The 27,397-nt window shown below is 38.3% G+C and overlaps 1 protein-coding gene across 1 annotated transcript in view; it reads left to right on the forward strand.

The window, feature by feature from the left end:
- Nucleotides 1-16,886: 16,886 nt before the first annotated feature.
- The window catches only part of LOC117384753 (piezo-type mechanosensitive ion channel component 2), a 139,750-nt gene continuing 129,239 nt past the window's right edge, over nt 16,887-27,397 (forward strand). Inside the window, exon 1 of the mRNA XM_055228613.1 lies at nt 16,887-17,004. Within this exon, the coding sequence (XP_055084588.1) occupies nt 16,941-17,004 (64 nt within the window). The 5' untranslated portion in view covers nt 16,887-16,940. The remainder of the gene's footprint in view (nt 17,005-27,397) is intronic.

Genomic DNA, 27,397 nt, shown 5'->3' on the forward strand with positions numbered 1-27,397 from the left:
ATATTACCGAGCTCCTCACCCTATCTCTAAGGGAGCGCCCAGCCCCCCGCGGAGGAAACCCATTTCGGCCGCTTGTATCTTGTCCTTTCGGTCATTACATTATGCTTTTTATTCCAAATGTATAAGTTTTATGCTGTTATTAAAACTCTAGTGCATAACTTTTTACTCTAAAAAATAAATACATTTGATGTTTTAATTACACTGAAAAACATGTCCATGTAAGTGGGCTCACATCTCCACAAACTTGACTTATGTGGCCTGGAGGAGGGCCTCCTCCTACTTGTTTCCATGGAAATGTTGCTTTGGCTATAATGCTCCACAGTATGACATATATTCACGTAGGCTATCTTAATGGAGGATGTTCCAAATTAACCTTCTGTAGTTAAAATTTTCTGTTTCCAAGAAATCATGCAGGTGACATGCCACCTCCAGAAAGTTAGTCAGTGTTGCTTTAATGAAAACAATTACGCCTACTATACTTATACATTTTTTATACATATTTAGATCACCATGTTACCTTTTATCACTTTGAAAATGCTATATTTGCCGAAAACAATGTGTCAACATCTTTAATGAGTCTCCCTCCCTTTGTTCTCCCTGCTAAGTCACTTCCCCTTCAGAGCGCTATCACAGTACAATCAGCGGACATTCCACTGTTGAAATTGCTGCACATTGCATCAGGTTTGTGATGCTGTAGTGTATTGTTTTGTATTATGCTTTTGGATATTTATGAATAATTGTTGTTTGAGACTGTGGACTGAGCTTTGGACAGAATGTTACAGCTCCCTCCGCAAGAAGTATTCGAATAGGGGCCAAGAGAGATCACTAAATTACTCAAACATGCATGGATGACATCTAAAACCTCTTCAGCCATGTTTTTGATAAGGGAAGAACATTACAGCATGGGAGAAAGCTCCAATAAAACAATTTTGCAAAATTTTGCACAGTGTTTTTTTTAAGAGAAAACACTGAAAAATGTTAATTGCCTATACGCTAAGCTTTCAGTAAAATAGATAAATATGCTAAATATGAGCCAGTACTACTTAAATGGAGTAAATTGTCAAACTTTAATGTTCAAATATGACAAGAGTGTATTATGTTTCTATATTTAACTTCTATAATAACAACCCTGTATAGCAGCGCCCTCTTGGTTAATAAACTCTGTGATCAATTTCTAACTTCCCTCTAAACTAAAGATGCAGAGGTGCTGACTGGACAGTGTCAGCGGGAAACTTCTCAATAACATACTTACTAACAAAACTTCTCAATAACATACTTACTAACAATCTCATTAGGACCAGGCTAATGTTTTTACACACTGATAATGCACAGCTCAAACAAGGTTAAAACTAAGAGACCTGAACTTAAGCTCGTTTGGCATTGGGTGCGCTGCTATTTGTGCTTTTAATGACTAAAACTAGAATGAGATTAGCCATGCATTAGCCAAACAATGAACCCACAACTGAGGACAGCATAAATCATTGGTTATTTGCAGCATAATTTGACTTCAAATTAAGGTTTGGCTGTTAAGTGTAAAAGCTATAGGCTATGTAAGCAGGAAACTACTTTGCACATATTGTACAAAATTAATTCATGTATCTTTCTTATTTCCCACCGAAAGAGCCTATATTACACTATTTTTGGATCTATGTTATGTTTTTTCCTCATCAAAAGCATATCTGGGGCTGTGTTTGTTTCATTCACAAATGTTTAACACACAAGTCTCTCAAACTGAAGACACTGCAATCATATATATGTGTATATATTATATATATATATATATATATATATATATATATATATATATATATATATATATATATATATATATATATATATATATATATATATATATATATATATATATAAACTTCTACGCCCTGCTAGTAATAAGATACCCAGCAGGAATCATAAGCTGGCCAAAGGAGGCCACAGGTGTTAACACCCGAAAGCGTTTGAGCATGCGTGGTGGGTTTCATCCCAAATCCAGCACCCTGAGACTGTACGAGAGCTGTAAGGAAGGAGTCCGAGGACAAGTGAGTGTGAGAACCACAGTCCAGGATGAAACATCCAAGATCCATAAGTACAGCAAGGACAAGTCTCCAAAAGACAAAGTGCTCAGCAAATGTCTCAAACTGGAGCTGCTGGAGGTACCATCATGGGAGGACAAGGCCTTACATGAGATGTACTACCATAACAGCATAACTGAAGTGGCTCATATCAAGAAATCCTACCATGGCTTGAGAGAGCTGGCCTAAAGGACAACACAGAGGCACTAATCCTGACTGCACAGCAGTAGTGCAAAGAGGCCGTTCAGACAATCCAGCACATAACTGCAGGGTGTAAGATGGAGGCAGGGAACGCATACATGGAGCGGCATAACCAAGTGTGGGCATAGTGTACAGAAACATCTGTGCAGAGTACGGACTGGGCCTGTTACAATCAGGTCTGATTGTTATCATAAGTAAACCACTCAGCACCATCACTTGAGACTCTTTAAATTACATATAGCTCTTTTGATAAAACACAGCACTTTTAAACAAGTGATGGGAAATATCAAGGGCTCAAAGAGTCTGAATCTTAAAACAAGTCTCGCGATGCTTCATAGACTTTGAACTCTGCATTGCTTTTTTCGATGGCATCACAGTCCTGGGAAAATTCAAACGTAGTGTTTGGTGAAGCTCAGAGGCAAAGGAATTTCTACAGGGGATTATTGAAACCAGTGTGAATGACGTGAAATAGAACTCCAGGTATGTTTTTAATGAGAGAACAATATTCAAACATGGTTAAAAGCTCAAAAAAGTAAATTTTGCATAATATGTGTTCTCTAAATCAAAATAATATGCTTGTAAATATTCTCTGTTTAGAAGCCTTCATGATGCCTTCATGCAGAAAATGCTTAAAACGAGTCTGACAATAATTCATAGACTTAAAAACTGTGCAGAGCTTCTGTCTATAACATCACATCAACATGTCCAGCATGTTGCTCATCACCGAGTTTAGTTGTTTTTACTATGGTAATTCCTTCTGCTGCCAGTAGATGGCATCAAATCAGACTGAGTTGAGCACTGAGCCTGTGAAATGATGTCAGTTATTTTAAATGAGGCATTATTTTAAATTATGAAATACCTAAGCACGTACTGAAGATCAGGTTTGAAGGCCAATGACAATACAAGTAATGCATTTGTTCTTTAAATAATATAAAAAGAGAAGACAATGAACTAGTCAGCTCAGGCATAAAGCATAAATAAATATCCAGTCTTCCAAACTAACAATGTTTTATGGATCAACCTTGTATTTTTGCATTTCTATAGCCATAGTGAATTAGCAAACATCTTCAACCTTATTACCCATAGGTCTTGTGGCTAAAAGCTAACCATCCGCAGAGAGCCTAAAGCATTCAACCTAATGTGAATGCTCTGCGGATATCTGTCACTAACTTTAAATCTAAATGCACATCCTGTATGAACAACATGAGCCTATGCTAATGCTAATCTAATGTGCAGGTGCAGATAGCCTATGTGGCGTCAGCTAACAGGCTAACGACAAACATCTTCCTGCTGTAATTTGCAACAATAAAACAGTGTATTAAAGGTACTCTGATGTGGTGCTGTGTTTTGTAATGTTCAATTATACTGAAAGAAAGTGTCTTGCACTCCTGGAAGTTAGCTAACTGCTACTGAAATCAATATATAAGAAAATAATATCATTATCCACTGTTTATAAGATACAGGACTTATTGGGTATTGACAGTGATGGGGAGAATGCTTTGAAAATGTATTTAATTACAGAATACAGAATAACTGCATTAAAATGTATTATGTAATGTTTTCTGTTACATGGGCCAATCAGAGCACTGCATTACAAATACTCAGAATACTTTTACACTGAGGTGCACTGAAAATTGCATCATGAAATACCATTATGTATTCCTTTTTATTTAGGAAAGTAACTGTATCCTGAATACCAAAAGATGAGAAAATAACTGTACTGGAATGCAGTTACTCAAAATTACTATTCTGAATATGTATTTTCAGTACATGTATGAGAGTAGATTTCTCCAGATCTTAAGGTACAATAACAAACCATGACCAAAATAGAAACATTAAAGTAGAACTAAACACTACATCCATCCTTTTCACTATTTAACTGTGTATATGGTGTTTTAATAGGATTTTCTAATGTTCCTAGTCAATTTTGCATTTTTCCCCCTACAAACTGGGTATATTTGCAGCTTTCTGGTAAAAAATGCCTAGATCTAAGTCCGTGCTGCCTTCACTGGACTCTGCCATTTCAAGTAGTTGATGACATCACGCAGGACTACTGGGATTGCAGTCAGGTGTTTCTGATTACAATCTTGCTGCATTGGGTGGAGTTTGAAGTGTGGATACATGTTAGAGCCATCACACTGTTCCAGTTCTTTATTTCTGTTCCTCCCTCTCACTCTCCCCTTTAGTGGAGTTTAGGTGTTTATTCCCACGTTAAATTTAAGAGGTTATGATAAATAATACAAATTAAAGGTTCAACATTTTCTGGAATGTTTCACAGTATGTGTCTCCATGGAGACAAGTAGGTGATGCCATCAGGCCAAGTTACAGGCCAGACCTGTGAAAAGGAGACTCTGCTCACAGTAAGTCTGCATGTGTTTCAATTTTAGCAATAAAAATGTAATGTAATGAATGCAAGATACATAAATTTAATGCCATAAAAAACAGTAAAAGTAAAACTGTAAAAGGGTACAATTTTACAAGTAAAGTTTTTCCATGAAATCGATAATGGATTTTATCTTATAAATTGAAGTCTGCTTATGAATAAGTTTGTTTCAGGAGATTCATTCCTTACAGTCCTCTGAATGTCTCTTCCTGGGCCAAACCATCTCATAACATAACTAAATTGGTGCTTGTTTTTTGTATTAAAGAAAAAAAGTAACAAAAACTATGAAAAAATTATATTGAAAAACAATTATACCAGGCTGAAAGACAATTTACTCAAGCAGAATAATATTATGTCTTCAAATCTTGAGTAAAACACTTTTAAACCTGTGGACTGCACATAACCCAGGGCCCAGTCTAAACAGTGTAAACCAAACCACCCTCCTGTTTACTCGTGTTTACCAGAATGTCCAATATCCAGAGCTGACTGCAGTAAACAAGCAACAGATGTCTCAAACTGTGCACCAGCAAAGAAAATATCCACACGTACAGACCGGACCAAATCAGGATCAAGTCTAAACCCAGAATTAAAATGGTTGTTCAGTTATGTTTTAATTATTATCTATAAGGACTGACCCAGGGACAAAACCAGAGGTAAAGTCAAAGTTAACAAGGTGCAATTTTGTAATAATTACACTTTAATTAGCTTTAATAAATGTTGTGATATTGACATCGGTGTCACTCCTTGATGTTCCTCAGTACAGTAATTGAATTTGAGATTATTATTAAATTACAAATTAATTGATAGTTTGCAGCTGCCATTAACATTCCCTAGTGTTGTGATGCTAACTGGAGGAACTGCTCTGTTTAAGGTTACTCAAGTTAGAATTTAATCTGTATTGTTTTAACACGATCTCATCATAAAGAACTGAGTTACTTAAACTACAACAGGTGACATGATTTCTGCTATTAAACAAGTAAATTTCAAATAACTAGTAATTTGGTCTGGGTAATGACCGAAAGGACAAGATCGCGGATACAAGCGGCTGAAATGGGCTTCCTCCGCAGAGTGGCCGGGCGCACCCTTAGGGATAGGGCGAGGAGCTCGGTCACACGGGAGGAGCTCGGAGTAGACCCGCTGCTCCTACACGTTGAGAGGAGCCAGCTGAGGTGGCTCGGGCATCTGCTCAGGATGCCTCCTGGACGCCTCCCTAGGGAGGTGTTCTGGGCATGTCCCACCGGGAGGAGGCCCCGGGGAAGACCCAGGACACGCTGGAGGGACTATGTCTCTCAGCTGGCCCGGGAACGCCTTGGGGTCCCACCGGAGGAGCTGGAGGACGTGTCTGGGAGTCCCTGCTTAGACTGCTGCCCCCGCGACCCAGCCCCGGATAAGCGGAAGAAAATGGATGGATGGATGGATGGATAGTAATTTTTCAGTTATTCACATTTTTGTTGAAAATGTGAAAATGTGTTGTTTAAATCCATTTTCTATATTTTTGCCATAACTTTTTGGACAGTGTTTGCTATTGTGTCACCATGGTAACTGCTGAACATTCCACTATAGACATGAATGAAGAACACCCCCAGTGTGATGGTGAATAGTATAAATATAAAAAAAAGGGGAAAAAAAAGATTGGATCACTATTAGTATTAGTGAAAACCAAGACGAAACAAGGTTGAGTTGTTTTTGCAAATTTCATTTCACTTCAGTTTTATAAAAGCTGCTTTGTAGAATTTGGATGTCAGTGAATTTGCTTTAGCCACGGTCCACACACGCTTAGGTGAAGAGAGAGAGAGAAGGAGGGCAAGAGAAAACAGAGAAAGGAGAGACAAAGCCGGAGAGAGGAAGATGGGGAGAGAGGGAAAAGAAAGAGAAAAAAATAAAGGGAGAGATCAATAGGAAGGGAGAGAGAGAAAGGTCGGGGAGTGTGTGAGATCAGAGAGACAGAGAGGCAAGGGAAGAAAAAAAAGAGGGGTGGAGAGAGAGGGGATGAGATAGAGTGAGCGCGAGAGAGAGGAGGGAAAAAAGAGAGAGGGGGTTGAGATATAGTGTGAGAGAGAGAAAGGAGGTGAGAAAAGAGACAGGGATGAGAGAGTGAGAGAGGAAGGAAGAAAATGGAGAGAGGGAAACAGGGATGCGATAGAGTGAGAGAGAGGAGGGGAGAAAAGGGAGAGAGATGGATAGAGTGACAGAGAGAGAGAGAGAGAGAGTTCGGGCCTAACACTGGACACATGCGGAGAGTGCATTTCAATCAATAACAGGGCATCTGCAGTTTAATCTCATTGTATTTAGTTTTCCTCTGCAGAGTCAGAGAGAGGCACAGCTGGGCTTTCAGGAATATTTTAGGGACACAAGGAGAGAAAGGTGTTCTGGAGTTATAGTATTAGTGCTAAATTTAGGCTGGACAATGCAAAAACGTGCCTAAAGGTTAAAATTTATCTTGCCCCAGTACAGATATATTGTATATGCAGCTCTTGGGGTCAAAATAAGTCCACTCCGTACTGTCTGTATCTAGTTATTAAGTGTTTTATTGCCAGATACTCAGGAAGTGCTTGTTGAATACTAGTTTTTCTTATTAGCATTACCGTGATGACGACAAAACTCCACTCTGGAATAAGTGAGGAATAATTTTGGATCACTAGAAACCATTTAAAATGAACTATTTCTGTTTTCCACATTTTAAAAGTGAAAAAATCTATTTGTTCTCACTAAAGTGGCCCAGTTATGTACAATATATCAAATTCTGCTTAAATATAATCAAAACCAGTAAGTAGTGAAGTGGAGGGTATGCCACTTGCCTGGAGAAGGTGCGAAGAACTTGACACCAACAGACCAAGTAACAGGTCAGATCTGTGGACGGGAGACCCTGCTCACAATTAACAAAACATACGTAATTCAATAAAGATAAGATAGATCAGTTTAAAGCCATATTGTGAAACTTTTCCAGCAAAGCAACAACAACAGCAACATGGAGACAAGTAACGGGCCCTCCACCAAAAAGGTACATACTGTATGTTTCTAGTGCCGTACTTCCTCTCCTTCTTGAGTAATATTAGTAAGCTTTATGTCGACAATATGAAACGATTTGAATATTTGTGTTTCTTGCACTGCTCCTTCAGATGTGATTTCTCTTTTTGTGTCTATTCTTTGAAAATACCAGATTTTATACATTATTTAACATTTCGTCCTCCAAATTACATTCACTTCATAAATCAGAGGTTATGTCCAGACAGTTAATTTTTCAGTTACTCGAGTCATTTCATGGACTACTATTTTGTACTTCTACTTAAATAATCATATTCTGCAGTGACTTTCCTCTTACTTTTTTGGCTACTCTATCTTTTTCCACCAAAATTTTGAAATTAACACACTACAACTTGTATATTATTTACACAGTCTTTTTTCCATATTAAGATGAGTTGTTTTGATTATTGCCACGTAAACTGCCACCAACTCAAACTAAAGGGAGATCGTTCCTGTGGGGTGTAATGGCGTCCAAGTCACAGCTATTGAATTCTACCAGAACGCTGCTTCCTCCATGTGTCCTCCTCCCCTTTAAGCATCAATACTACGCTCTCAGTATCAAGATAAATAATAAATCAAAGACATGTGTTACTTAAGAGTCCATTGAGCAGAGCCACACTTCAAACAGCCTGAAGTACTCAAATGTGGTGAGTATATTGATCATTATTGACTTTAGTTCTGGAGACTGCTTCATACATATCGCTACTACAACTGCGGCTTGTAATAAAATTAGGTCCACTATTGGGGTGGGTCAAGTAGTAATGTTACTTCAAAGTAATGATACTCAAGTAGTAGAAGTACAAAGTAATCCGTCCAACAAATTACTCAAGTGAAAAAGTGTTTGAGAAAAGTATACTATTCAAGTAAGAGTAATTTAAAGAGTAACTGTTCACTCCGGTTTCACCCATCAATCCAAAACATGCACTCTAGGTAAAATCATCCAGGTAAGGTTTTCCTGACCAAGAAATCTGGGGATGGGTCCCACTCCCATTGAAATACACAAATAGATAGATAACTTTTACACTATGAGAAATGTTTTTATCATTTGTTTATTTTAACATGTTCACTTTTTATCTGATAGGGTATTTTGTTCGGCATTTTTCAACTCTCAGCAGTACTGTAAATGTGGAATTATTCATTCACTCCATATAGTGTAGCTGTCCTGGTGGGAGGTATGTCACAGTTGTTCCATAGTATAGCATTAAACTTAACTACCACAATGGAAACAAACAAGTGACACCTTCAGGTCAAGTTACAGTTCAGAGCTGTGACGAGGCGAGCCCACTGAAAGTAAGGATGGATGCTTGTCAACTTAATTAATAGAGTTAAACTAAAAAACACATATTAATCAAAATGGACTTTTTAAAGATTTTAACCTTGTTAGAATGTTGTTCCTTCATTAAAACCAGACCTAGGGTTGTACCTGCTCCATTCACGCTGGGTTCAGTATTAGCCTCTGAGCCTCACCAAACACTAATGAGTTTAATGCCATAAACAGAAGCTCTGTGCAGTTTTTAAGTCCACAAATCTCCACTTTACTTGTTTCAAGCATTTCTGCCGTCAAATCGTACTCATTACCGTTGCGGCTTATGTCCGGAAAATGTTTCTCATTACTTCATTTAATTATTTTTGCTTTAGTATTTCCCTCTTCTGCCAGTAGATGGCAAGCTGCACCAGATCAGAGTATGGGGAGCACTGAGGCTGTGAAATTATATCTTTTATATATATATATATATATATATATATATATATATATATATATATATATATATATATATATATATATATATATATATATATATATATATATATATATATATATATATATATATAACTTTTTTTTCATGATATTCTTAAAATTCCAAATCAAAGGAAATCAAGAATTGGAGTACAAATTTCCCAATGTAAGGGTAATCCTGAATCATGAAGACCATGTTTAATGGCCAATAACTGTACAATCAATGTAAAATGTTTGTTCTTTAATGCTATACTGTGAAACATTCCAAACTAAGCAATAACATCGCATTTAAAACAAGTAGGTAGCTGACCTCATTGCATAAACGTTACATAGTGCAGCTTTAAAGTCAATATATTTTTTACCAGTTGTTGCCAAAATACTGTTGTTCTTTTCCTAATGCCTCAGTATATCATGAATGTGCCAATAACGTCAGTAAAAAAACAAACATAAAGATTGATTCCTGCTTATTTTCAGATGGTAGTAATTTGGCTTAAACTTGGCCAGTGTTGTTTTCTGTCGTAGATATGAGCTCAGCAGTCCCCAGGCCTGCTTTAAAATGCACTTAACAATAGTCGTAAATAGCCCCAGATAAAATTGAAACAACACTTTGCGGGAGTGAAAAGTAGTTCCATTTTGTTTATAGAAACGACAATTTAATAGGTTTAGCTCATTGTGTCTTGAAGCATTAAAAGCATCAAATCTCTGAAACAAATAGGAAAAATCTGATGCATGTAAAGATGGGACCGATTGTCTCAAATTGTTTAGAGATCTTGTTTTGAAAATGTCATCCTATCGACCGTAAAACATCTGGACAAAATGTACTTTGTCTACAATCTTCTAGTGTATGGCATTAAATAAATATATCACCATAGAGACTAGCAGGCAGGGCCAAGTTACAAGTGAGATCTGTGGAGAGACAAGTCCGCTCATAGTGAAAACATGTTTATTAAGGTATTTCTTAGCAATAAAAACACCTGTAATGGAATAAATACAATATAGTTTAATGCTATACTGTGGAACAGTAGACCTATTACAGGGAAGCACTAACATCTCCATGGAGACAAGCAGTGGTGGAAGTATTCAATTTTGTTACTTAAGTAAAAGTACAGATACAGAGATAAAAAGTTACTCAAGTAAAAGTAAAAGTATCACCTGAAATCTAAAAACGTAAAAGTATTTAAGTACAAATTTAAAAATGTACTTTAAGAGTAAAAAGTAAAAGTATTTCACACAAGTGTTGCTAATCTGTTAAAGTGTTAAATGTAGTGATCAAAAATGATTCATATTTTGCCCAGCAGTAACAATACAAATCCATTTAGTTGGTTTTCTTATGAATTTTGTGTATTTATTTTAGTTGAACCTTGAACTCAAAAACTTTAGTAACAATGTTACCATGAATTACCCCTCCCCGAACCGCCACCTTAACGTGGTGGAGGGGTTTGAGCACCCGAATGATCCTGGGAGCTATGTTGTCGGGGGCTTCATGCCCCTGGTAGGGTCACCCATGGCAAACAGGTCCTGGGAGACGGGTCTGACTAAGAGCGGTTCAAAAGCCCATCATGAAGGAAAAAACAACAAGGCCGTTTACGTCGCCCGGACTGGTGTTACCGGGGCCCCACCCTGGAGCCAGGCTTGGGGTGGGTGCTCGGCAGCGAGCGCCTGGTGGCCGGGCCTTTCCCCATGGGGCCCGGCCGGGCCCAGCCCGAAGAAACGATGTAGGGCCGTCCTCCCGTGGACCCACCACCTGCGAGAGAAGCCATGAGGGGCGGTTGCAGAGAGATCTGGGCGGCAGTAAAAGGCAGGGACCTCGACGACCAGATCTCCGGACATGGAGACTAGCTCTGGGGACATGGAATGTCACCTCGCTGGGGGGGAAGGAGCCTGAGCTTGTGCGGGAGGTTGAGCGTTACCGGCTAGATATAGTCGGCCTCACCTCCACGCACAGCTTGGGCTCTGGAACCCAACTTCTTGAGAGGGGTTGGACTCTCCATTTCTCTGGCGTTGCCCGAGGGGAGCGGCGGCGAGCTGGTGTGGGCTTGCTCATTGCCCTACAGCTCAACCGCCACGTGTTGGAGTTCACCCCGGTGAACGAGAGGGTCGCGTCCCTGCGCCTTCGGGTCAGGGACAGGTCTCTCACTGTTGTGTCGGCCTACGGGCCAAACAACAGTGCAGAGTACCCGGCCTTCTTGGAGTCCCAGGGAGGGGTACTAGACAGTGCACCAACTGGGGACTCCGTTGTTCTCCTGGGGGACTTCAATGCCCATGTGGGTAATGACAGTGACACCTGGAGGGGCGTGATTGGGAAGAATGGCCTCCCCGATCTGAACCCGAGTGGTGTTTTGTTATTGGACTTCTGTGCTAGTCACAGTTTGTCCATAACAAACACCATGTTCGAGCAAAAGGGTGTCCATCGGTGCACGTGGCACCAGGACACTCTAGGTCGGAGGTCGATGATCAACTTTGTTGTCATGTCATCTGACCTCCGACCGCGTGTCTTGGACACTCGGGTGAAGAGAGGGGCTGAGCTGTCAACTGATCACCACCTGGTGGTGAGTTGGATCCGCTGGCGGAGGAGGAAGCTGGACAGACCTGGCAGGCCCAAGCGCATTGTGAGGGTCTGTTGGGAATGTCTGGCGGAGCCCTCTGTCAGAGGGTTCTTCAACTCCCACCTCCAAGAGAGCTTTCGCATTGCCAGCAGTAAGTCAGACCTGTTCCCGGTGCATGTTGGACTCCGCCAGGGCTGCCCTTTGTCACTGGTTCTGTTCATTATATTTATGGACAGAATTTCTAGGCGCAGCCAGGGGCCAGAGGGGGTCTGGTTTGGGAACCACAGGATTTCATCTCTGCTGTTTGCAGATGATGTTGTCCTGATGGCTTCTTCGAGCCAGGACCTGAAGCAGGCACTGGGGCGGTTTGCAGCCGAGTGTGAAGCGGCTGGGATGAGAATCAGCTCCTCCAAATCCAAGGCCATGGTTCTCGACCGGAAAAAGGTGGTTTGCCCTCTCCGGGTGGGTGGTGAGTCTTGTTCACGAGTGAGGGAAGGATGGAGCGTGAGATTGACAGGCGGATCGGTGCAGCGTCTGCAGTGATGCGGTCGCTGTATCGGTCCGTTGTGGTGAAGAAGGAGCTGAGCCGGAAGGCGAAGCTCTCGATTTACCGGTCAATCTATGTTCCTACCCTCACCTATGGTCATGAGCTCTGGGTAATGACCGAAAGGACAAGATCGCGGATACAAGCGGCTGAAATGGGCTTCCTCCGCAGAGTGGCTGGGCGCACCCTTAGGGATAGGGTGAGGAGCTCAGTCACACAGGAGGAGCTCGAAGTAGAGCCGCTGCTCCTACACGTCGAGAGGAGCCAGTTGAGGTGGCTGCTCAGGATGCCTCCTGGACGCCTCCCTAGGGAGGTGTTCTGGGCATGTCCCACCGGGAGGAGGCCCCGGGGAAGACCCAGGACACATTGGAGGGACTATGTCTATGGCCTGGGAACGCCTTGGGGTCCCACCGGAGGAGCTGGAGGATGTGTCCGGGGTGAGGGAAGTCTGGGAGTCCCTGCTTAGACTGCTGCCCCCGCGACCCGGCCCCGGATAAGCGGAAGAAAATGGATGGATGGATGTTACCATGAACATGGTAAAAATAGCCCCTCAAATCAAATGAAAATCATTTTTTACTTTCAGTCCTGTTAAAAATGTAGTGGAGTAGAAAGTACAGATATGTTCTCTCAAATATAGTGAAGTAAAAATATCCATGGTTAAGTTTACTTAAGTAAAGTACAGACACCTAAAATTTACAGTACTTTACTACTTGCACTTTTTTATCTTCCACCACTGGACACAAGTATGTGACTGTTGCCTTGTAGATGGAGGAGATACAGTCGTTAAGTGGAATTAAACACTAAATCAACTTTTTTGCTACAAAACTGTGTATGGTACATGGTGTTTGAATAGCATTAATTACTGGTCCTTATCATTTCTGTGGTCATTGTAGTGCAAACCAGGCACATTTGCAGCTTTCTGGGCAAAAACTTGATGAGTGCCTTGGCTTAAGTGCTTGGTGACATCACGCAAGACTGCCCTGATTGCCACCAGGTGTTTCTGATTACAAACACTTGGCTGCAGGGGTGGAGTGTGAATACCAGTTCACCCTGCTAGTCTCCATGGAGATGTTATTGCTTTGTCTTGAATGTTCCACAGTATTGCATTAAACATATCTTGCATTTATTCAGTTACTTAATTACATGCATTTTAGTTGCTCAAAAATACCTTAAAAAAACATGCATTCTAACTGTGAGTGACCTTGTTGTAAAGTGCTTTGTCTACGTTGAAGGTAGAAAAGTGCTATAGAAAAATGTGACCATTTACCATATGTGGAACATTACAGGCAAGACAATAACATCTCCATTGAGACAACCAGACACTCCTTGGCAAAAGTTCCATAGTGCACCTTTAATCTAGGAGTGGCTAAACTTGAAATTGCGACTGCAGTTGTCTATTCAATTGTTTTCCATCTTAAAAACTTCTCAAAAAATGCACTGTAAAAACATATGACACCACGGTCAGCCCATGTAATGTGTTTGGGCTGGTGGGGTCAGAGGTCAAAGGTCACACAGAGCTGGGGTTAAACGCTCCGATGTCTTTTCCAGCCGGAGTCACTAAACTCTGCAGTGTGACTTTAGGAACTCGCGTCTCAATGCTTCAGATCACTGTCCAACCCTTAACAAAAACAGAATCAAATATAATCAACAAGGATTTATAAAAATGATTTCAAGACGTTTTTTGTTCAAATGTTTTTCCACACAAGGAGGAGGCTTCTTTTGATTATACTATAAAAGCAGTGGTCTGAGAAACACAAGACAGTGTAAATATTTGGATAAGGATGTGAGCCAGTCAAAACAATATATTGGAAATGTGTCTTTGTTATGGAAATCAACACACGTAACAACTAAAGTAATGTTATCTATTAAGTTGTATTTAGTTGCATAATAATGATATCTGCATTCAAATGTATCGTAATGAGGGATGCACTATTACAGTTTTTTCAGTTTCGATACCAATTCCCATACAAAAGCTTTAAGTATCTGCTATACCCGACATTAACAGATACCAATGCAAAAAAACAACTGCATTTATTTCCTTCAACAAATATTTCAGTACTGGCACCTATATCCGATACCACTATCAGATCGGTGCAACCCCAATGTATTCTGTTTACGTGATCCAATACCTCTTGAATACTCGATATTTTACATTGAATTGCAGAATATTATAGTGTAAAAACATGACAATGCACATAGTTACTTAAATTCTGAATTTGTATTTTCACTACATGTAATTAGTTACGTTGGGTATTGGCTCCTAATCAACTGTGATTGTTTTCAGGACTGAACCAGGACCAAACCAGGTCTGAAAAAGTCTAAAGCCCAAAGAACAACAAACTTAAACAGGCCAATATGAATTATTTTTAACTGAGGTCACAATCTGATATCCCACTGTTTTATCTGTGTACCACCTGCAAAATAAAGCCAGTGCCACAGGCTGAGAAATGCTAAAACATGTGCAAGTCGACCTGTCCATTTGAATGCATTTATTGCAGATGGACCACTCAGAGGAGGTAGAGTGGGCAAAATGTGTAATGTTACTCAAGTAGAAGTAAAAATGCATTACTGATGTGATGTTCATGACTGAGTCGGCTCTTTTAACAGTTCAAACTGGATCACGTTTTTGTTGTTAAAAGAATCAGATCTCTTTCTTTATATTACCTCTGCTTTCAATTTGAAATATCAAATCAAATCTTGGCCTTGGTCGCTTCTCTCTGTGATTAGTTTATAGATAAATTGACTTCTCACATTGGCTTCTGTCATATATTAAAAGATCCAGTCTTTTGAACGGCTCTTTGAAATGAACTGATCTAAGCCAAAAGGCCCATCAAGTAATCCCCTCTCAAGTAAAAATATAAACATATTTGGAGACACTACTTGAGTATGAGAAAAGTTTGGACATGAAATGCACTTAAAATATAATTTATAAGTTATATTGACAGAGAAGACATGAAATAAAGCACACGTTCTATTTCCAAAGAGTAGACTAAAACAAATCATGTCTGAAAGTAAAGAGTTAAAAACACAAATGTTCAAATCATTTAAGGTGTTTTTCGTATCTGGCTATTGAAATATTCATGGTGGGAACAATCAAAACTTTGACAACTCGACTGTTGTTACTTTAAAACTAAAATATTACTAAAGTAGAAATAAAAGTAGTTAAACTATTCCAAAAAGTACAATTTCTTCAAAGAGTTATTTACGTAAAGGGAATGGAGAACCCACCACAAGCCAGGTCCAAATAAAATACTACTACTAGTAGTAGTAGTAGTAGTAGTAGTAGTAGTAGTAGTAGTAGTAGTAGTAGTAGTAGTAGTAGTTGTTGTTGTTGTTGTAGTTGTAGTAGTAGTGGTTGTAGTAATAGTAGCAGTAAGTACACAGACTTTCCTACTTCTAATGCATCTCACTCAGTCAACGCAGCCTCCAAACAATAGTACACCACCATAAAACAAACAAAATTAAACTGGTCTAAGCTACAAAATCGCTTTGATTTAATCTAATTTGGGTCAATGCAAAATATTTACTCTGTGCCAATTGAGTTTTTTTGCCAGCAACTTTTAAGTTTACATAGCGCAGTTTGCATTTGTTGCCTTTGGAGGTCGCTGCTTGTTTCTATTATAACATCTGGACTTGGGGGAGGCAATCAACAGTGTCATTCCAAATCAATGTTATCCACACTTGCGCTAATAGATAAACATTAGCGCCATATTTTGTCGTCCTAATCAGCGCCATTGCTATGTTATGCGCTATGGTTGGCTTCATTCATCACTGCGTTGCCTTATCTCTCAAAACGGTTTTTTTTTGTTTGTTTTTTTTTTGGATAAACTAGACCCACCTCTCGGTTCCAATTATCCCAAATAGGCGGGACCACCTTCATATCGCTGTCTTCTGATTGGCCAAACCCTGGGTCATTCACGGTATCGCCTCAGACGCGTCCTGTTGGCTGTAGCGGTCCGCACCAGAAGTCAGAAAGTCAAATTTCTAGCAACGCGACTGCACGGGAAGACGTCAATTATTGCTGATATCAACTTCTAGCGTCCTTTCCAAGCCGTCTGAGCAGTTTTGGTTTGATTTTAAGAGCTGTTTTGTAGTTTAAACACACTTAATTGGAATATTTAGGACTTGTTCGTTTCCTTGAGTTTGGCGCACCGGGATTTGGGCATGACTTTTACGCACGTATCCAGTGTGAGCTAGCGTGGTGCCATCCTGTTGCCGGTGCCATGCGTAATTTGGAGAAAAAGTCTTGGAGAAGAGTAACGGGGCATCGGGAGGTCCTGCGCCTTTCTAACCTTGTGCCACTAAACGGGACCCTATAATATTGAAGAGGAGGATGCAACGCGAGCCTTGATAGACTCCCCATCTCCCTCCGTCTCCCTCCATCCTCTTTCCGCCGCTTTTGCTCGGCTCTTGACCGGGATTTTAACTCAGAGCTATGGCCTCAGAGGTGGTCTGCGGGCTCGTCTTTAGGTTACTTCTGCCACTGTGTCTCGCAGCCGGTAAGTTACCCAACACGGACGCGCGCAGTAGTAGTAGATCGGTTTACTAACTAATTCAATTGGCTTAAGTCATTTGTTTTGCGCTCATATAACGGTTTCATGTGAGCGTATTGCATGAATATTATAGATTAAATGCAGGGGATTTTAACAACGACAAAAAGTGCAGGTAAGTTCATGAATTGTACCATAGTAATAAATATCTATACTAGCAACTATCCCATACATTGGGTTTGGTAAAGTACTATTACTACTATTATCTCATTTGTACAACTACTGCTACCACTACTTCTACTAATATTGTTACTACTACTGCTGCTACTTCCTCTATTATTATTATTATTATTATTATTATTATTATTATTATTATTATTATTATTATTATTACCACCACTACTACTATTTCTACTGCTACTACTACTTCTGCCATTATTATTACTACTACTACTATTACTACTGCTACTACTACTGCTAATGACCTACAACTATTACTATTTAAAAATATAATTAGGTATATGTGTATTTGGTATTATAAAAAGTACCAAAAGTTAAATACTAGCCATATTCTCTTTGTAATTGTAGTGTTGTTATAATTACACAATACTGGTTTTGTTGTAAAGAGGTATAAACACAAGTTATTTGGAAAAAAATAAATTCAAACTGAAGTCTGAATTCACTTAGTAACATGATTATAAGATCAAAGAGAAGAGTTTTGGTGTTTTACACAGATTGGGGCGTACTTCCCAGCACTGCTCTGCTCTTTAGTCATCACCTTTGGATAAAAATAGACATTACTCTCTTTATAGTTTGGATCAAATAGTCGGATGAATTAGGTTCCGCCTCTAAGTGCTTAGGAGTGGTATTAAAATTCTAGAGCTAAAATGCCTTGTAAAATCGACAATACTACACCATTTTCATCGTAAATCAATTAAAGAGCCTTAAATGTAATTTGTTAATAATTTTTATCTTCACAATGTGGGACAGAATTTTTAAACACACAGATTCTGTGATGTAAAATGGTGCCAATAAATGCATTTGATGTGACAATTTAAGCTTCTTATTTTTCTAATATGGGACATGCTTATAATACACAGATATGGAAAGGATTTAAATCGGGCGACTGGTTGTAGGGTTGTCACAAGTATCGAAAGTCAGATACTAATCAATACTAAAACTAGTATCGAAAGAAGATTTGAACACGTATCAATACTAAGAAAGTCACATTCACAGGAGAACCTTTCCTGAATAGCTTTAGAATGATCTTGAGCTGATCAGAACAAGTATAAGACACATAGACTAGTATACGCCCATGGACCACGATGGACCCTACCTGGACAACTGAGCGATTACACAGATATAAGACCACATGGTAATATAAAGGAAAGTACTATTATTTAATGATGGTCTAAATAAAGAGTGATTTTATTAGCATTGTGTTAGTATTGAGTCTATTCCTTAGTATTGATTGAAATTAAGTTTGAAATTTTTGTATCGTAACATATTGGGGGTTACAAAATAAAATATACTAGGTGAATGATGTTGACAAAATATTAGGGGCTACCTTGCCATATTTGTCGTGTTTGTAAGCCTTATCCTAGCTGGTCAAATTACCAAGTAAAAGAGGTTGTCAATTAAAGTCAGAAATCTATTAAGTTTCTAACAATATGATTTATATAAAGCGTTGTCAAGATACTAAAATTTCACTTGATTTTGATACTCAGTAGAGTCAATACTCAATACCAATTCTGATACGACAATGATAATAAAGAACACAATTTCTTTAGACAATAGAATGCGATTTTCTACATCAAATCTTAGTACTTTCGTTTATATTACCATGTGGCCTTATATCTGTGTAATGCCTCAGTCGTCCACACAGGTTCCATAGTGGTCCATGGGCGTATACAAGTCTATGTGGTCTTATACTTTTAACATACTTATACTTGTAGTTTTTAGTATTGATTCTTGTTGAGTACTTCAATGGGCATTTAGTTTCAATACTAGTTTTAGTATCAATTAGTATCTGTTTTTCAATACTTAGGCAACCCTAGCATAATGTACATGCACATTCGTCAAAGCCTTAATGGATTTAAAACATTATATCTGTTAAATGTAGGGTGGAGACTCAATTTGTTTTATAGTTGGCAAGTGATGGGCAAGACATTTGCTAAATGCATTTGGTATGGCATTATAAGCTCTTAGACAACTAAATCAGGAATTGTTAATATGGCAGTAAGATCTGGCTTTAAAAGTAGGGCTGCAAAAAACAATTATATTAGTGGGCAGGAATTCTTTTTTTTTTTTTTTTTTTCAATTTTCTGACTGGTCAAATAATTCTGTTCAAGCAAAAATGCAAAAATTTTAAAGAAAAGACTCGATACTCAATATTCCGATGATAATAAAAACACTCTTTCTTTAGACAATACAATGTGATTTTCAACATGAAGTAGTACTTTCTTTTATTTTATCATATGTTCTTATATCTGTGTGATCCCTCAGGTTGGTTCCACAGTGGTCCATGGGCGTATACTGGTCTATGTGTCTTATACTTGTTTTGAAATAGCTCAAGATCATTCTAAAGCTGTTCAGGAAAGGTTCATTTCTGTCCTGTGAATGTTACTGTTTTAGTATCGATACCTGCTCAAATGAGTATCTAGTTTTAGTATTGATTAGTATCAGATTTTTGATACTTTTGACAACCACTATACCTCTCTACAGTCCAGTTGCAGCCCTATTTAAAAGCTCAAACCAAGCTTAATGCAAATATAGATACAACTATAATTAGCTGCGATATCAGATTTCATGCTGGATAAGTACCATTGCATGCATTATGTAATACGTATTATAGATTTCATGATTTGCTGGTACTGCGCTTGACCCAGTATGCTTAAGTTCACGGGTCACTTCTTCTCTGTGCTGAGCTCGGTGCTTTGAAGTGGCTGCAGATAGAATAAAATGCTTCATGTCCACAGAGCGAGTTATTATGTGTAAATGACAAAGGATGGTGCAGCCCGAGTCAGCACAGCACTATAACTGTCACCGTATATCCCACTGTTTGTGTGAGAAAAGAACTATTGTACCTGTTGTAGTCTTGTTTTTATATGCAGAACCACAATGAAGTTATTCATTAAAATCAAGTGTGCAGGAGTGTTTAAGATAAGACTGTGTTCACACTAAACCCAGAACTAAAATAAGGTTAGAACAGGTCTGAACCAGGACTCCTATGGACATACCACTTTGTTAATGTTCGATCTTGTCTGTTCTCTGAAGCTAAGCAGGGTTGGGCCTGGCTAGTACTTGGATGGGAGACCATTGGAAGATCAGATGCCACAATGGGGCAGCAATGGCTCAAGTGTAACCTATTGTTGTCTCCTTTGGCAAGACACTCTATACACCTTGCCTGTATTAATGTGGTTTATATCATGATCAGTGTGCTGCGTGTTGTGGTGTTCTAGTCTCTGCGTCAGTGTGTTAAAACAGTGTAATGTACTGCTCGTCGTAGTTTAATGCTTACATGTGCCACTGAGTGATTGGTGGTGGTCAGTTGACCTGTCACGATAACAAATTGTGGAGTGCGATATATTGCTTAAGAAAATGTATACAATAAACAATAATACTGAAACAAATTTATGCCACATATGACACAATGTCCAAAAAAATTTTTATAATATGTATAATATGGTTCAAGAACATGAGCTACTTTAAATAAATTGCAGAATGAAACAGTTTAGAAGTTTGTATTTATAATGAGTCATAGAAGTTATTTATTCAACCCTTTATAGCTCATATTATATGGTGGTACAGAAAAATTCATCCACTAGTACAAAAAATGTGTATCAATATAATATTTGCCCCAAAATTAATTCATTGAATGAGTCAATACTGTGTTTGTGACAGGGCTAGTAGAGGGCCTTTGGAACAGACCCCAGCGGCTACAATAGTAACTTAACCACCACTAGATTTGGAATGAATGAATAAAGTCTTTATTGTGTCCAAAAAGTCCTACCTTATATTAGATGGGGGAGTTATATCAGAAAAATAGATTCTGCTCATAAAGACGATTAGTTGAATAACCAATCAGGAGCACCTCGGTCTTACTATGGGGTTCTATGTGGTTATATTATGGGGCTATATGTGGTTTTGTTTTGAGGTTCTGTGTAGAGATCAATTGTTATGGGTTTTTTCATGGCCAATACAATTGTTTAGAATACAGACGATAAGATCTGCCGATATTTTTGGACCAATATGTTAGCCCGATTTTGATTATTTTCCCCAAATTATATCATTTAAATTCATTACAAACTCCACCCCAAGCCCTTTTTTTACCACAAACCTATAAGAGAGCTGTAGTCATGTTTAGTTCAGCCATCTCTTTGTATTTAAGTGTTAAAATAAAGCTTTGTGTGTATTTTCTAGGCAGCAGATTGACCAAAACGAAACATCTGCCTATGCTGGAGATTTAAAGGTGATAGCCAATATGCTAAAAAGTCCAGATATCGGCTCTATCTATTTATTTATCTGTCTCTATCTTTAGTTCTATGGGGTTTTATTATGGGGTTCTATGAATGAAAATGCTGAAAATCCAAAGACCTTTGCTTCTACTGTACAAGCCATTTATCCTAACAGTGTATTAATCATTGGCTCTGGTTGTAAAAATTAAATATTGCGGTGGCCGTTGTGGTTTCAGATGAAGCTGTTAAGTTTGTATTGATTGTTGAAAAGCTGAGTGGGACAAAGCTGCACTTACATGGTCATTACTGTTAATTAGCACTGGCCACTATAGCACTGCATGTCTCTATAAAGCCTTCTGTGCATCCCAGTATGAGCCTCATGAAAGATTTTAATGTTTGCTTGGTGATAATTATTCATTATTCCGTCTTTTATTGCTTGAAAAACATGCATTCTTTCTGTAAGCAGGCTCTCCTCCACGCAGAGCTGACCTGAAACTTTATTGTGTCAACTGCTATTCTCCATAGAGATAGATAAATTCAATACTTTGGAATATTTGAATTTAATACTTTGGAATATTTGAAGGGTAGTAATAACGTTTCAATAGAGACGACAGACCCTCCACAAGCTACATAGTGCACCCTTTAATTTACAGTATGTAACTTTTTATCAGAAAAATATCATGTTTTTTCTGTTTTGGTTGTTTTTATTGCACTGAAAAGCTAAAAAAAAAAAGCATGCTTCTTTTTTTTTTGTGTAAGTGGGCTTGCATCTCCACAAACCTGATTCATATTTAGCCTGGAGAAAGGCTGCCAGCTGCTTGTTTCCATGGAAATGTTGTTCCTTTGACTATAATATTCCACAGTATGGCGTAAAACATGTCTAAATAATGTTCTAAGTATGATTTTTTTTCTGTTTCCCTGCAGCTTTCACTATATGTCTGTTTAAGTCACATTAGCATGACTGTCTTATTCAGAAAGTGTGATTTCATAAAGCTGGTCACATCATACAAGAATGGTGATCTATTAGACAATATAAATGAAAGAAGATTTAATATTTCACAGTTGTTTGGTTATGGCGTCAATCATTTTTGCATCACTGAATAGAATTTGATAATTGCTTGTAGTATTTCCATGATACTAAAATTTCAAACTTGTTTTCGGTATTATGGAATAGACTTTCTTTCCTTCTTTAGACAATAGATTGTGATTTTCAACATTAAATAATAATCTTTTATATTACCATGTGACCTTATGACTGCATAATCCCTCAGTCATCCAGGTAGGTTCTATATTGGTCCATGGGTGTATACTAGTCTGTGTGTCTTATACTTGTTCTGATACAGCTCAAGATCATTCTATAAGTATCGATTTGTTTTAGTATCGATTAGTTTCTGATTTTTGATACTTTTGACAACCCTGCTATATAGAAATGATTGATTGAAGGTTGGAGTGGCTTAGTCAGTAGAGCATTTTGCCAGTTACCGTAAAGTTGCTTAGTAGCTTCTATTGTAAACATTATGCTATAAGAGCCTGTACCTATTACTGTTTATAAGATAAGAGGTCAGTGAGTGTGAGGGGTAGTGCATAGTGGAGATATGGTGCATTAAACCAGTGTATGTTGCATTTATTCAATAGGCTACTGGAGGTTTTATTGCTATAGAAAAAAAAAAAACATGAATGAAAAACATGCATTCTTATTGTGGGCGGGGTTGCTTCTCCACAGATCTGACCTGTAACTTGACCTAGTGGCATTACTGACATGTCTTTATGGTGATAAGTAAGTTTAATGCATTATTGTGGAACATTCCAAACAAAGCAAAAACATCTCCATTGAGACAAACAGATGGCTTAATATTTCTTAGGGTCATGACCACCTTATTGAGAGAATAACTCACCTTTTCATTGATGCCACATTTCAAACTTGATACTAAGGAATAGACTTGATATTTAATGCAGATACCACAATGACACTCTTTCGCTAGACAATACAATATGCTTTTCAACATTAAATAATACTTCTTTTATATTCCCATGTGGACTTATATCTGTGTAATCCCTCAGTCGTCCAGGTAGGCTCCACAGTGGTCCATGGGTGTATACTAGTCTATGTGTCTTAAGCAAGTACTGATACAGCTCAAGATCATTCCACAGCTATTCTTGAAAGCTGAATTTCTCTTGTGTGAATATGACTTTTTTAGTACTGATATCTGCTCAAATGAGTATCTATTTTCAATACTACTTTTAGTATCGATTAGTATCAAATTTTCGATACTTTTAACAACCCTAATTCCAATCTCTCTATGCGTTATGATTAATAAATATTAAAAATCATATATTGATTGTATTGGAATACATACCAGTTGTTTAGAATCCAGAGAAACCGATGGCTGATAAACTTTGCTGATATTTTTGGACCGATATGTAGGGCAGATTTTGACAATTTTTTCCAGAAAGCAGAGTAGTCACATTCTGACTCTTGATGCTCAAGTGGTCAAATAAACATTATGCTGTTGTAGTATTGATTTATGACACAGAAACAACTGTCATGCAGTTGTTTCCTTATAGTTCTCCAGTCTCTGCTTACTGTTTATTACTTTGTCACCCTTGAAATGACAGAAAATCAAGTTTCTGGGATATTATCAGGCAGTTGTTGTTGTTTCCCATGATTCTTAGTAACAATGTGCCTGATTGGTTGTAAAAAAAATTTCCATTTTGCATTTAATTTTGTGTTTATGAGCATCTTTTACAATACAATGATGCATGACAAGAATAAATTAAAATCAGGTACAGGCTGTTTAAATTTCCCGAGTAGGTTGGGCGGTCAGATCCACTGATCCATAGGTTGGTGGTGTGATTCTTGCTCACACAGATGAATGCTGTCGTTGTGTCCTTGGGCAAGAACCCACCTCACCCTCAGAGTCTGCGTACACTGGTGTATGACTGTGTGTGTGAATGGGTGAGTGGTTCCTCGTTGTAAAGCGCTTTGAGTGCCTTGAAGGTGGAAAAGCGGTATAGAAAAATGTGACCATTTACCATTTATTATACAAAGTCCACTTTTTGGAGCTTTCTACCACATTGTTCCCTCATCAGAAACATGCCTGAAGAGGGTTTAAATCCATGCAGGTTTGAGTAATCTAGTGATCTCTCCCAGGCACTATTTAAGACCTCCTTACAGTTAACAGGACCATTCTGTGCGACACTCACCTCACAAGCCTACATCATCCCACATGGCAATTTTTCATAAATGATATGATACAAAACAATACACTACAACTTCAAAAACCTGATGTGATGTGCCGTAGTTTCATTAGCAGAAAGCACGCTATTTGTAACGTATTAGCGCTCTGAAGGGGGAGTGACTTAGCGCAGAAAGCCAAGGGAGGGGAGCATCAAAAATGAAACTTATTAAACATGTTAATACGTTATTTTCCGCGAATGTAGCATTTTCAAAACCATAAAATGTAACGTGGTGATATAAATATGTTATGTGTTAGCAGTTAATACCCCATAAGTATAATGCTCCCTCTTTAAGGTCACCCCATTAACACTGTATTCTCTGTCTGTATTCCCTCTTCTCTCAAAAGGACCGTCCCGATGCTTACACAGCATTTGTGGCTAAAGTTTTACTGTGATGACACCTTTAAATGCACGTCTATTAAGCGAGCTCTACTTTGGTGTTTTGCTTCAGTAATCGTGTGGTAACCCACGACCACACACCACACTCCATACCACGGCTATATAAGACTTTGCGACTGTACTTTTAAAGCTAACAGCATGCCTTCTATAGATAAGCCACTCAGTACAGCCCATAATGCATTGCTTGTCAGACTGACGCCTCTTTATTTCCAAAAAGCAATCGCCCGGGCCATGCATTGTCTCCCATTAATTGTTGGAAAGTCGTTTTAACAGTATGAATTAATAATGTGGTTGTGTGGAGAGGAGAGTAGCTTTTCCTTTTATCGTAAACATGCCGTTAATATTTGATGTTTTTTTCAAAGTGCAAATGAGCCATTGTCAGTCAGTGCAGACGTTACAGACAGGAGGATGGAAACAGAGAGTGGAGGCATTACAGACATGGCACAGGTAGGATCACAGCAGGACAGACGATATCGTGTGATGTCGTGTGGTGGGCCAAAGGTTCAATAGGATGCGTTCACGTTCTACATTTTGAGAATACCATAATTTCAGATAGAGGGCGGAGGCCTGTATAACTCTATGGGAGATGAACTGTTTTTGAAAGACATATCCAAACTTATGATTCACAAATGTTGACCTACTTCGCAAACTGGCTGTATTAATCTTATGACTTAAAGAAGAGTGTGTCTGCTCTATAGTTATAATCTATGACACTGGTGGATCATTAGGTTATAATTTGGACATTTAAAATCACAATATTCATCTAAAACGACTTAATAAAAAAAGAAGTTCACTGATTTCTGCGTTAGAAAACTGCGGTGCCCAATGGGAGCTAACGTCATGTAGCTGTTGACACCTCCTATGGACAGCTTCACATCACGTTAGCGAGTGGTGAATTTTTTTTATTTGTACCAAAATGGCTGCGGAATCCTACCTCACCGAAGAAAATTTTATTGGGGAACGACAGAGAACGACAGGTAGTGGAAAGATCAATATAGCGTCTTGAAAATAAGCAATTATAAACATTGCTCAAACATGTACGAATCAGTCCAAATACAACTTCAAGAGGGTAAATGAGAGAGGGAAACAGCTATATCACGGTTAAAAGCTCTGAAAAGTCGATTTTGTGCAATAGGTCTGCTTTAAAATCAACTGACAACACATCTTTAGAGCTGAGTAATGGCACCACTTTCTGCAACTATTGTTAAAAAATAACAGAGGAGATGTTTGTGCCAGTTTTTGTTTCATGTGGATAGGCCCAGTAATTACAGAGTATGGCAGTAATTGACGATCTTTAGTCAATTACTGCCGAGTCGACTAAAAAGGGGATGTGGCAAAAGCTCTCAAAACGATTATGCATCTTTATGTATCTGACCCAAACTGCACTCAGAAGACTACACCTGAAATGAAAAAACAACTATGTATGCAGAAAAAAGTAATAGGAAACCATGTATTTATATAAAGAGATTAAACTTGAATCGTGAGTTTAATCTGCATTTTTACATATAAATATAAAAAAAATACCAAATCTTCTAAAGGACTAAAGGCCTACAGCCCTAATGTGGTCACAAAAGTTGAACTAGTTGAGGTTTGAAGGATAGAAATGTTTTCCTTATTCTTAATCTTAGAATCTACATAATATTTGTTCGTTTGTTTAATAGTTGGTTGTCATAAAGGTTTTACTAAATTAAAGTTGAGAAGTACTGCACAGATTTTGTAAAACTGTAAAAATATAATGATATACTGAAGAATTCTTGTTAAAGATTATGATAAAAGAGACCATCTCTCCTCATCATCAAAATAATATTTGTTTTTTGTCTTTATCGAGAGAAAAAACAGATATTTGCTGATAGACAGAAGTGTGTAGTAATCAATTACATTTACTTGAGTAACTTTTTAAAGAAATTGTACTGTTGTTGTGGTGACTCTTTCCACTGTGAGTAAGTCTACATGTGACAAAAGGTTTATGTTGACAATACGTCCCAAGAGTTACTTTTTAACTGTCTTACTCTTACTTCAGTAGTAGTTTCCCCAAATACTTTTTTACTCTTACTTAAGTATTTTCTTGAACCACTACTCTATATTTCTACTTCAGTAATATAATTTTGACAGTTTTGGCTACTCTACTGTTGTTAGGCCATAAGACCATATCATGACTGTGATATTGTTAGTGCAGTTTAGTTAGGTACGGCGCTGAAAATGTGATTGATCTCAAATCCCCGTTGCTAGGATTGTCTGTCCGGTGGTGGTCTCTCCTTCCTCACTGCGCTGTCATCCATGCAATATTAGTGAATATCAACACAAGTGCC

This window comes from Periophthalmus magnuspinnatus, chromosome 17 (genome assembly GCF_009829125.3).
Source record: "Periophthalmus magnuspinnatus isolate fPerMag1 chromosome 17, fPerMag1.2.pri, whole genome shotgun sequence".
NCBI classification, from domain to species: domain Eukaryota; kingdom Metazoa; phylum Chordata; class Actinopteri; order Gobiiformes; family Gobiidae; genus Periophthalmus; species Periophthalmus magnuspinnatus.